The sequence below is a fragment of the Vipera ursinii genome (assembly GCF_947247035.1).
Source record: "Vipera ursinii genome assembly, chromosome: 4".
Classification (NCBI taxonomy): domain Eukaryota; kingdom Metazoa; phylum Chordata; class Lepidosauria; order Squamata; family Viperidae; genus Vipera; species Vipera ursinii.
Window position 1 is genome coordinate 107,789,071 of NC_139514.1, and position 12,983 is coordinate 107,802,053.

General features: G+C 43.3%; 1 protein-coding gene across 1 annotated transcript in view; it reads right to left on the reverse strand.

The window, feature by feature from the left end:
- The window catches only part of LMO7 (LIM domain 7), a gene marked incomplete at its 5' end in the record, with an annotated part of 95,676 nt that overhangs the window by 37,710 nt on the left and 44,983 nt on the right, over positions 1-12,983 (reverse strand). The window contains 5 exons of the mRNA XM_083361305.1: positions 3,838-3,867; positions 5,934-6,656; positions 7,326-7,484; positions 7,741-8,040; positions 10,210-10,462. Coding sequence (XP_083217431.1) covers positions 3,838-3,867; positions 5,934-6,656; positions 7,326-7,484; positions 7,741-8,040; positions 10,210-10,462 — 1,465 coding nt within the window. The remainder of the gene's footprint in view (positions 1-3,837; positions 3,868-5,933; positions 6,657-7,325; positions 7,485-7,740; positions 8,041-10,209; positions 10,463-12,983) is intronic.

Below are 12,983 nucleotides of genomic sequence, written 5' to 3' on the forward strand. Positions count from 1 at the left end.
TATCAACCAGTTAATAGCTTCATCCTACAGTGGTTGAGATAAGCTATTATTTATTTTATTTTATTTATTTTTATTTTATTGCATTTATATACCGCCCTTTCCCTGAGGACTCAGGGCGGTTTACAGGGAGTTAAAAATCAACAATACAAAAGTTAAAACCCAATTTAAAAAATATTAAATCAACCCTGTACTATTAAAAACCCCAATTAAAATGAATGTCTCCTCAGCCTGGGCCCGAGAGCTCAAAGAGCCAGGTCTTCAGGCCCCGGCGGAATGATCGGAGGTCATTGGCTTATTTAACATGAGAATGAATGCTTCTTTTTTTCATCTACCAAGAAAATTCCATAAATGAGATAGCTTGATTGTATACATGGGGAAAGTTTATAAATCTATCTATTTTATATTTATTTTGAAGGAGGAGGAGGAGAAGGAGAAGAAAGAGGAGGAGGGGAGGAAAAATATGAGGAGGAGGAGGAGGAGGAGGAGGAGGAGGAGGAGGAGAAGAAGAAGAAGAAGAAGAAGAAGAAGAAGAAGAAGAAGAAGAAGAAGAAGAAGAAGAAGAAGAAGAAGAAGAAGAAGAAGAAGAAGAAGAAGAAGACGACAAGGGAGAGAAAAGTAACATATGACAAAACTCATCACTTCATAATTAATAACAAAAGATCTAAGCACATCAGAGTCGAGAGTTATATGTCCCCTCGCAGTGACCCTTGATGATTCTGGAAGCTGATAACCGGTTAGGATGGAGTTAATCTCCAGACTGATCGTGGATCTGATTCTCTTCCAAATCCAGCTTCCCCCCAACCCGCCCTCCCCCGCTAGACAAAACTTCAAAAAACTGATGAAAGACTCATGCATCTTCACCCAATCCTCATGTGCCCCCCAACCCCAAGGCAGCCCCCATGCACATCAGCAGCATCAGCATCAGCCAAAGCAACTCTTGGAGCTCAGCCTGGACCAGCATTTCCTTCTGGGCTTATCTTTTATTTTCTCTTTTCTCTTCTTTTCACTTTCTTTCTTTACTTTCTTCCTTTTCTTTCCCTCCCTCCCTCCCTTTCTTTCTTTCCTTCTTTCTCTTTCTTTTTCTTTCTTTTCCTTCCTTCCTTCCTTCCTTCCTTCCTTCCTTCCTTCCTTCCTTCCTTCCTTCCTTCCTTCCTTCCTTCCATTCTTTTTCAGGGTTAAAGGAATCTTGTCAGCTACCAGCTAATTGATTCATCCTCTTGTCCAGACAAATAGATTGTCCCCCACCCAAGGGGATTACAGTATATTAACTAAAATCCAGGGCAAACCATAATTCAAATAGCATATTAAATTCTGAGATGCAGCCACAAGCTTTCTTTCCATCTGGAAATGAAACAACCCTTTCATTTTCATGGATCATTCCGGGCTGTAGAGTGTGCTGAGGAAGAGCGTGGTGAATGATGATTAGAAGATCTTACACATGAGGGGTCCTTGTTATTACCTGAGCTTGGTTGTTTTCTTACAGATGTAACAATGAAGCTCAGAGATAACCAAGGAACCCTCATTTCCACCCTGAGCAATAAATATTCGTCTTTATCGGAATTTAGAAATACTAGGAGTGACAACCTCTGAGTAACATTAGTCCAATCCTAACTGAACTGCTCTTGCCCTATCTCTGCCATCAGCTAAAAAAAATGGAGTAGCCTTTATTGATGTATCTGTATCTATATCTCTCTCATTTGTCTGTCTACCTGTCTACCTACCTGCCTATCTCTCTCTGCCTAATTCTATCTGGGTGTCTGTCTGTCTCTCTCTCTCTCTCTCTCTCTATCTCTCTATCTTCTATCTATCCATCCATAAATCCAGTGGTGGGATTCAGCCATTTCACACAACTTCAATAGAACCAGTAGCTAATTTCTTGTTGACTTTGGCAAATCGGCTGAAGCTCTAAACGTTTTTCACAAGGCCCAGAACAACCCACTGGAAGTGCGTGAATGCCGCTTCCAGAACTCCATTCTGAGCCTCAGAGGTCTGGGGCAGTCCTCCCAGGCCCAGAACAGCCCACCGGAAGTGTGTGGATGCCACTTCCAGAAGTCTATTCTGAGCCTCAGAGGCCCGGGGGAGACTTCCCCGGCCCAGAACAGACCACTGGGAGTGCATGGACATCGCTTCCAGAAGTCCATTCTGAGCCTCAGAGGCCCGAGGGAGGCCTCCCAGGCCCAGACCAGAGCACTGGAAGTGTGTGGACACCACTTCAGGAGTCTGTTCTGAGCCTCAGAGGCCCGGGAAAGGCCTCACAGGCCCAGAATGGCCCACTGGAAGTGCATGGACACTGCTTCCAGAAGTCAGTTTTGAGCATCGGAGGCTCAGGCCCAGAACACACTTCTGAAGCGGTGTCCATGCAGAGAACCGGTTGTTCAGGTATTTAAATTCCATTCTATCTATCTATCTATCTATCTATCTATCTATCTATCTATCTATCTATCTATCTATCTATCTATCATCTATCTTTCTATCTACCTACCTACCTACCTATCATCTGAAAAATTCATATATAGACTGATGCTTCAGAGGTGCCTCAGGTGTTCTGAGTTTAAAACAGGGCGGTCTTGGATTCAAGCATTCTCTTGGGTATCAGATTTCTATCCAGAGTTCAGGAGAGAACTGGCCACTCAATTTCATGCTGCAAAAACGGCCCATTTTCTTTTAAACTCCTGAAAGGCTGGCGTGGCAGAGCCGGTTCGGCACACGTTCACAGGCCGAGAATAATTTTGAACATAAGTAAGAGGTTGCTGCCTAAGACATTGTTTATATTCTCTCTACATTCTTTACTGGAATTAGGAAGAAAAAGCTGGAATTAAAGAGTCCAGGAATGGCAACACAAGGCCGACCTTCCTGTAGGTTGTGACTTCTTTTCTTCAAGCGACTGCCAAATATAAAACCTATATTGTGTGCGTGGATTAGAAAGCGATAAGGAGCCTAAGAAATACAGGTTTCAGGTTTGATTGTGTGGTTTGTAAGTTGTTCAGTGCATTCAACACTGTAGCTTCTACTATTGTTGAGGTACCCAAAGATACTGCTTTGGGTGGCCTACTGTACATTGCTGGCTATGGGGAAGTAAACATTTTTAGAAATGTTTTTCAATCCACGTTCTGCTATTTCCCTTGCCTGCCCTGCGTGGCCTCTAACCGCCCTTATTCTGTGGCCCCTCAAACGTTTTAGGCGTTCTTCTACATAATATGGAAGGTTTTGACTTTCTGTGGGGATGTTTCTTTGTTTATTAAACTGCTTAATCACCCATCTCCCTCACAGAGGGGCTCTGGGCGACATACAATTTAATCAGTACTATAAAACTTCAAAAGCCCCAATAATTTAAGATTAAACAATGCTCTGAGTGCGGCTGTTTCAGAGACCTGGGACAAACAGCTGCATGCAACTGAACACCTCCCACACGTACAGACAACATCAGCATGATGGCTTGTGACAACTGGCTTATGCAGCAACAGCTACATTTTATTTTTGACTTGGTTGTATTTATTTCTGACTTATTTGGGGTCTTCAGCCAAACAGGAGCAGAGTCGCCAGCTCTTACCAGAACCGGAGCGGTTTGTGAGAATTTGCAAAGCTGTGCCTAGAGCTCGCTGCCCCATCTCCCAGCTTCCAAGTTAGATTCTTGTGGGCTTTCAGGGACAGCAGCAAAAGCCCCTGCAATCTCTTGGGGGGGGGGGAGTCCCAAAGATGCTTCCGAGGGCGCTTTGCAAGCCAGTTGAGCGCCAGACCCAAAGCACATGCACACATGGCCTCAAGCAGAGTTACAAGGAGGTCAATGGGGAGGTTAGGGACGTTCACAGTCTGCCATGCTTCCATCATTCCACTTACCCGTGTTCCTCAGAAATCTTTTGCAACAGCCTGAGGGAAATCAGAAAACCAACAAAGTTCATGCGTTCCGTTCCACTGGCATTGCCATATGTAACGATGCCCACAGGTCCATGCCCACCTTATCAGCTACAGCAGCAGTTGAGCTGGAAAAAGGGCATGAGGTCCCTGCAACTAGCTCAACAGCTTTGTCTTTTAAAGAACCACTTTAACTTTTTCTGCCCTCTGTTTCTCATTGTTCGATACGGACCATGCAAATGTACGCGCTTCACTTATGAAAATGCCAATGGTTACATCACATAGTTGTACACAGAACATTTTTTTTCACTATTTCAAACAAATATTAAGACATGTCAAAAGCTTCACACAGGGGGAAAAGAAACAGCTGCAGCTGATTTAGATTCGGTCGATTTTTAGAAGATAGGTACGTTGTCGACTTACAACCACAATTGAGCCCCAAGGCTTCCATTTCTACGCAAGGCAATTGCTGAGTAGGTTTTGCCCCCATCTTGCCATCTTTTCTTGCCACTGCTGTTGTTACAGTCATTGAGTGAATTTGGCTTGTCCCATTGATTCGGCTTCTCGAAAGCCATCTGGGGAAGGTGATCACATGAACCCAGGGCAGCACAACTGTCCTAAATACATGCCAGTTGTCAAGCACCCAAATTTTGATCATGTGGCCATGGGGATTCTACAATGGACGTAAGTGTGAAAAACGGCCCTAAATCAGTTTTTTAGTGTCATTGTAACTTTGAATGGTCACTATACAAATTGCTGTAAGCCGAGGACTATGGGTACTAATTCCAGAACTGCTTAAAGACCATGTGAATTGAATGCCTGGCCCCTGCCCAGTTGGTGGGCACGGGAGAAAAAAAAACCCAGTAAGAAAGGCTCTTGCCAGCAGAGAACTCAATACATGGGTGGAGTGGTCAAGTATTTATTCTAAATTTAATATTTAAGTTTAAGAAAATGATCAGCTTGCAGATACTTATTTCCCAATGAAAAATGTACAATGGGTCCTTTGGAATGAGGCGGTGAGCAAAGACAGGGAACGCTTAAAGAAGAAGTTATGACTGGTGCAAGGAGAATGGAATGGATGAGGTCATTTCAAGATGAAAAAGACTTTACCAGATGAACATCAGAAACCTCATTAAGATTGACCAAAGACTGTGTCTTCACGGTGAACGATGGGGCCAATAATCAGCTCTCTAGAATCCAAACTTCTTCTGTAAAGGTTGGAAAAACCCTCCCATATGAGGGGAATTAAAAACAAAAATCAGTGGAAATGTCCCTGCCTTTTTCCCCTTCCTCAAGTATAAACAAACATGTCAACTTCTTTGGAACTGGGCTTGTTTTCTGAGCAACAAGGAAACAATTCTGGACAATTCAGACAAAAACAAGGCTTGGGGTGGGGGAAAGAAACTGTTGTTGTTGTTTTTTTTAAAAAAAAGCCGAATATTAAGCCAGCGTGATTCAGGGGGCACACATTCTGAAACAGTTTAATAGACATTAATTAATAGTCAAGCCAGATTAAATATTGCCAAAATATAGATTCTACTTTGAACTGATCAAAGGAGTTGCAGGCTAAGCAGCAACACATTAAGCCCTTGGTGGGGAAGATAAAATTGTAAAAGAAGTTTATCTTCCTTCCATCTCAGTTTCAAAGACGATTTTCAACACGATAGAAGCATTTTATATTCACATAAGATTTTTTTTGTGGGGGGGAATAGGCTGTCAGTGATTATGGCTTATGTTTATTCAACTACAGACTTCAAATATACATCATTTTTTGGAGAACAATTGCATACTAAGGGGTACCAGCTTCTTATTAAGAACAGAAACCTGTATTCTTGACCCACTGCAATAAACGTAACCTTGGGGTTACTCCACAAATAGGTCTGTAACTTCTGACAGATGGATTGCGAGCCGTTGATGACCTGAATGAGCAACAACAGAACTTATGGGGATAGACATGGACATCAAGCTTAAACGTCACACCAAGACATGCCTTGTTGAAAACCAAACACCACCGTTTGCTTCCAAGCACTATTTCTAAATACTCAGATGCAAGCACGATCCATGCATGACCACGAGCTGACCTTTCAACCATTTGCCGTTTCTTGTGCCTGATTCTGCTGGCCTCTCGGATGGTTTCCCATTTTTCCATATCTTCTTTGCTACACACTCCTGGAGAGAAGCTCTTGCGTTGCACGCTCCCTCCTAGGCTGAGCAGCTCCATTTTTCGGATCAACATATCGTCTTTCTTTTGCCTTGAAGAAGGAGACAAGACTTTTCCTCTGCTTTCACGTTCACTCTTAAGGGTGGACTTCTCCAGCAAGCATAGAAATTTGGCCTGAATTTCTGGGGGCAGACTCCAAGGGTCCGGAAAAAGGGCTGGCCGGTATTTGTCAGGGCCCCCCGATAAAGGCACTTCTTTCTTTTGCGGTTGAGTTTTGCGAACTGTGAGGTCATCTTTTTCTAAATCTGGGAATATTTCCTCTTCCCCATCTCTGGGCTGAAGCACAATTTCTCCTTCGACCCAAGGGCCTTGTTGACAAGACCTCCTAAAATACTCAAAATCTTGGAGAACGACGGGATTCGCGTGGGAGGCACCAGTCTTACGGACGAACAAATCATCATTTTCCAAATCTGGGTAGAAGTCTCTAATCTCATGGATTCTTTGGTCACAGCCTGGCCTAAGGTAATTATATTTTCTGCACGTTATGAGCCGAGGCCCTGAAGATGGGTCAACTTTGGTTCTATGGTCAGAAGACAGGTAACCCTCTGAATATTTTTGCAGGGCTCGAAGAAATAAAAACTGGCTGAGATATAAAAGATACATATAAACGTTAGACTTGCAGAATGCTGTAGGTCACAGAGACCACAAACTTAGCAAAGGTTGCTAGCCTTAGCAAAGGTTGCAACCTTAGCAAAATTTATCAATTCTGGGCTCTGTCATTTCTGCACAGGAATGAAGGATTCTCCCCGTAGACAAAGATCTGTCCACATCAGAAACGGATGCAGGAAAGAGAGGAAAAGATTACAATGCTTTCCCCTCTCCTTTTGCTATCATAGCTGGAGGCTTTCAAAAAAAAAACTATTAAGGAACATCCCCTCGAAAGAGGTTGTCAGCTGCTGAAGTGATACAACCCAGAGAAAGTTTTGCCGACTTAACAAGCGCTCAACTGATGCAGACACTCCAGAAAAGTTCACAAACACACATGGAAGCAAGGATGCCCAGTTCTTTAAAAGGACAAGACGTCTACTTTGGGGTGACAGCAAAGCAGGCCAGCCATTATAACAGGCACAGGAGTAGCAACCAGCAGACATAAAGCGATCCAGATCGCTTTAGTAGCATGAATTCCAAAATGCTCAGGTACAGAGACTGTATTAGAAAAACAGCTTCCGTATCAATATTTCACATCCCCGTTTAGCAAACCACAAATGCCTTCACTCAGGTCAACCCATCTGGCTCATGCAATTGTAGGAACCTTGGCAGTTCAGAGGAACAGCTACGTTTCTCGCCTTCAGCAATTTCAGGGGCTGGCTTGATAGGTTGAGAATCTTCTTGGCATCTGATGCCCAAGCTGTCTATGATGCTATGGCTGGGCTGGGCTTTTGCTTCCTCCTCTTCAGCATCTGCCAAGTTACTGTATAGGATCCCACATCGGGAGAAGGAGAAAAGGCAGGGAAATAAGTCCTGACCGAAAAGTTAGGTGTAGCAATCTATTTCAGCAAACAACACAGAGGCCACAGGCAACGATGAACAGAAAAAAAAACTATCCACTGCAATTGCCACAGGCAACAATGGACACCTCCCCCCCCCATGTTCATTGACTCCAATGAGCTAAAATGCATTTTCTAGAAATCAGGTTGGGTGCAGAAAGAACATGCAAGATGACAAACCTGAATCCTTGAATTTCCTTATACCACTGTTTGGAAAAAGATATCCTTTGTGCTTTTTTCCAGTGCAACTCTTCACCGGGAGCCCAAGACTTAGGGAGAAATTTATGAGAGGAAACTTTTACAGCTGATACAGCAGCACTTATTTTGCGAGCATAAAGGTCATCGGCTTCAATGTCTGGGATGCCCGTGGTTTTCTCCTCCTCCTCCTCTTCCTCCTCCTCCAAATAGTTGGAGAAGTCTGAAAGAATGTAAGTTGCTGACTTGCGTTCCATCCCGGGCCCCAAAATTCTTCTGTGGTTGCTGCACAAACCATCCAGCGAAGTTGGATATATTCAAATACAAACAGAAAAATTGGCTATTGAATACAGAAGACCGTCTTGCCCTTTGTCTTAAAATTACTGACTTGCGAATGAAGCTAAAGGAATTATCGGCACAAAACCATTGTACCAAACAAGTACAAAACTGTTGAATACATGTAATCCTTCTAAGAAAATAAAATTATAGGAATCGTTATTAAAAAAAAACCACCCTACTGATGGAAGACATGTCTTAAAGAGACTCCCAAAATATTATTTACAGAAAGCTTTTCGAGAACAGATTATTTTTGATCTAGAGAGCTGGATATGATGAATGGGTCAACTGGACAATGATCCCCAAATCCTTTCTGATGGTTACCAAAAGGGGAGCAGAAGCTTTTCTTTGCCAAGGACCCACATTTTGCCAAGTCCTCTACAAACACCTGAAGTATTCTCTCACTTTCCTCTTCCAAGAGATGCTTACCGACAGGCCAGCAGATCATCAGTGGCCATGCAACGCCACTATCACCTAGTCCGATTCTCTGCAGAGATTGGCCCAAATAGTAGTTGAAGAATAGAAAGAAAAGACTAGCACCAATGATGTTATCTAGTTTGGCTAATGAAACATCTGCAAGAAAACAACCAGGTTCCAAAAGCAGCAAGGACCCCCTCAAGAAAAGCGATGGAATATAATTAATACCCATGGCATACGCTAGAATCATGTGATGTACAAAAACCATAGCAAACAAACCCTTGCAGTCACGCGCAGCTAGTCCCTATGAATTTCAGAAGGTAGACAAGGAAAGATGCTCCTGGTCTACAGTTTCTACCCTCTTGGAGAATAGCTTGTCTGGGGTGGGAGGGAAAGATGGAGCCTGAATGCGAGTTATGGCTTATTTTAGGTTCCAACCAATGAACAGCAGTTTTACCCTCGATAATCTTATTAAAGAGACAGAACACAAAGAGTCCAATTTTACCATAATGGTTGATAAGTGATTAATAAACCTAGTAAGCTGTAAATAGAATCCAACATTGTCCAGACATCTTTCGGAGTTCCCAAGTTAAACTAAGATGTTCTTCAATTAAGTGTGCTTCGTTTAGTTTTTAACATACACAGTTAAACGGCGGAATTGGTGACAACTACTAACAGAACTGAGCCCATCACTGCAAAGTTAACTCAGTGGTTTTTCACTGTAATTTGAATTACTAGCAGCTGAAAGGGAATCCGAGGGACCAGGGCTACCATCCTCCTGCCCAGGTTATGAGCCAGGAGGCATCTGACATTCAATAACCTGATCAACTGAAGTCTTAGATTCTTGGCTATTAAAGGTGCCGGCTGTTCTGTACCAGCCTACTACCTGCCCTGCAGAAAAGGCAGGGACAACCCCTTTACAAAACGGCAAGAGGCTGGAACTAAGCCTGCCAAATTTATTCACATAAAACAGATCCAAAACAGAGCAAACTGAGCAAAACAAAATATGAACCACTAAAACAGGAGCTATTCAAACGGTTGCCTTCAGCAAACCAGCCCTCCCACACATTCCCCTTTTAAACAGTTCAAGGCGTGGCTTCTCTCTGCCTCCTTCCGAGGTGCCCCATTGCCTTCCTCTGTTTACTCCTGATTGACTGCCTCCTGCATCGGGCATCCTTGAACAGGGCCAGCTATGGGTCATCTTCATCCACGCTGTCAGGCTCACACAGCTGGGTCTGCGTCGTAACCAGATGGGAGGGGCCTGGCTGAGGGCTCTGCGGAGCCTCAAGGCTATCCTCAGCAAGCTCTCCAACACCCCCCTCCTCCTCCTCTGAATCGTCCGACCCAACTGCCGAACCCACAGGCTGACCCTGAATCACAACACCGGCATAACCAGAACTAGCAAATGGAAATAACTTTTCCTTCTCCTTCCCCATTGGGTTTCTCGCTTTCCCAGTTTGTCTTGGTTTAGCAAAGCATCCCTCTGTATCAGGATGAAGTCACGATTTGCCCTCAGAGCTAAAGGTTCAAATTAAGCCTTGCCGCTCACAAAGATGAAATGCTAAACCATTCCTAAGGGAAACAGCAGGGAAAGAAAATTGCATCAGAAAAGACGACGGTGCATTGGGGACCAACAAGCAGATTTTTCTCAGCCTTTGCTGTAATCAGGGGGTTTGACATACGTGAGCATTGCGAGAATACCTTGAAAAATTGCCATCTGGTTCAGTAAATACGGGACTTGCCCAGCTTCTTCTGTTATCTTCGTTCTTCTCGATTCTCTTCTTCCTTAAGGGAGCTGGCATATAAGTTGGTGGCTTGGTTTTGCTGGGCAGGAAACGGTTGAATTCTGCAGCAGGCTTGGGTTCAATTAAGGCAACTCGGCGGTAGGACATGTCATCTTTGCCGGGATCGTGCATTCTGGCGCGTGTCTCAGAATCCGTGTCACTCTCAAAATCTTTTACAGATATAAGAAGGGACAAAGATCCAGTGAAAATGTAAGAACTGGGGACCCACAAAATGACAATCAAATACTGGTTGGTTCATTGCTTTCTGTTGGAAACAAACAGACCAAATGGCTTTTTTAGATGAACACCATAATTTCGCATCAAAATTAACTTGGTTTCATCTTCAGGAGATCCATTAAAAAAATATATTAATTCCTATTTTACACTTGCAAAATGATGCATTAGTCCCAGCGCAATGCCACAGACAATATTCCGTTCCAGAATTTGCAGTACAGGTAGTCTTCAACACACAATCACAATTGAGCCCAAACTTTCTGTTGCTAAATGTCTATGGAGATAGTCATCCAGGTCATGGTTGTCCCAAAGGGTGCTTTTGCAGGAGGCAACTGTACTTTCTTGTTTTTCTTTGAAGACGGAACATTTTTGAAGAAAAACGAGAAAGTCCAGTTGCCTCCTGAAAAAGCACCCTTTGGGACAACCATGACCTGGAAGACAGAGAATCTCCATAGACCAGGGCTTTTCAACCAGTGGTACGGGTACCACCTGTGGTACATTGGCACCTGGCAGGTGGTACGCGACCATCCTAGAAAAGTGGTGGCGGGGGAGGGGAATGAGCTGAACCGGTGGCAGCACTGCACAAGCCTAAGCGAGAGATGGCTGGAGCTAGGTGACTGGTGGTACTCAGATTTTGCCATATCCTAAAAGTGGTACAATGGGTGAAAAGGTTGAAAAGCCCTGCCATAGACATTCATCTGTGCATTTTGGGATGAACAGCCTTTGAATGGTACAGGAGTATGAATGGATTTCCAGAAAACATTGCAGGCTACGGGAAACCATTTGCACTTTCAGTTTGAGATGCAGACAACACAGACTCATCCCAAACAGCCTCCGCCTGTCTTCAACTGTGAAGGGACACAGGGCAGAAAACATCCTGCAGCCATGAAGGCTCCACACCTATTTGCATCACTCAGGTGACCCCGAGGACCTAGATAAACCTCCAGGTGGCCTCAGCGTCTCTCTAAAACAGCCATGTCAAACTCCCAATGGCACGTGACGTCGTGCAACGTATCGGGACTTTTTCCCCATTGCCAGCAATGGGGTGGGCACGATTTCGGTGTGACACATCCGGCCCACGGGGGCTGGCAGTTTGACATGCCTGCTCTAAAAGAATGCAAACGACCAGCTGTCTGCAAGGAGTATAAATCCTTCCATTCCGCACCATCCAGTCAGAGCTGAAGAAGCGTCTTGGATGAGAAGTGAAACGTCTTCAAGGAAAAACAGGGAAGTCCAGTTGCCTCCTGGAAAAAAAGGGAATTTTGCCCCACTTTATGACCCTTTTTTTTCCACGACTGTTAAGTGAATCGGGCTTCCCCCATTGACTTTGCTTGTCAGAAGGTTGCAAAAAATGATTACGTGACCTCGGGACACTGCAACCGTCATAGATATGAACCAGCTGCCAAGCATGTGAATTTTGACCATGGGACCACGGGGATGTTGCAAGGGACACAAGTGAGAAAAACAACCATAAATTGCTTTTTTCACTGCTGTTGTAACTCTGAAAGGTCACTAAATGACTGGCTGTAAGTCAAGGACTATCTGTATCAGTATGCATATGAATGAATCAGAATGAATGAATGAATGAATGAATGAATGAATGAATGAATGAATGAATGAATGAATGAACAAACAAACAAACTCTAAGGTTGAAGTAGAACCCACTTTTTAAAAAAAAAATTAAAAAATCAACGCTTTCCAATGCAAAATCAAGGGATTTTGGTAGAAGGGAAAGTTGGGTTTGGAAGGGAGTGAAAAATATATATATATATCTCCCACAGAGCACGTGAGATTGAAAAAAATATCAGCTGGGATGGAACTGAAGCCCTGAAGTATTGATGTAATTATTATTAGAGCTCTGAATGATGAAATATATTGAGCAGAGCTGAAACGGAAGGCTATAATTTTAATGCTCAAGAAAAGGAATGATGGAAATAAAGTCCTAAATAAGTGTGACAAAGGATGATAAGGCGTAAAAAGTGCAAACTTCAAATAGGGGATGAAGGGGTAGTGTGACTTTTTTTAGCCTGTGCATCCAAGCTAGGGCATTTTAAAAATTTATTGCCCTTTTAATTCTCTTGCATTTTTGTTGCATTGACGACTGTATATCTAATGCAAAGCTCCAGTGTATGTTTTCCCAATCATTTTAAGCCACCGTTCGAAGCTAACAGCTTGAGGTTTACTGTAAATTGCTTTGGGACTTTTGTTTCTGTTTTTAATGAGAAGCAATTTGCAAACGTTTTAAATAAATAGCTTACGATGCATTTATTTTTAAATCAGTTGCTCATCATTAAATTTTCTGTGCCTTTGGGCAACCTAGCAGACAATCTGAAGGATAACCTGAGGAAAAATTACACACTAAAGTGAATGCGGCAACGGCGCCAAACAACACTGGACTTGTTTCCAAAGTCTGCCTTCTCAAAAAAATAAAATAAAATAAAAAGATAAAAAATTAAC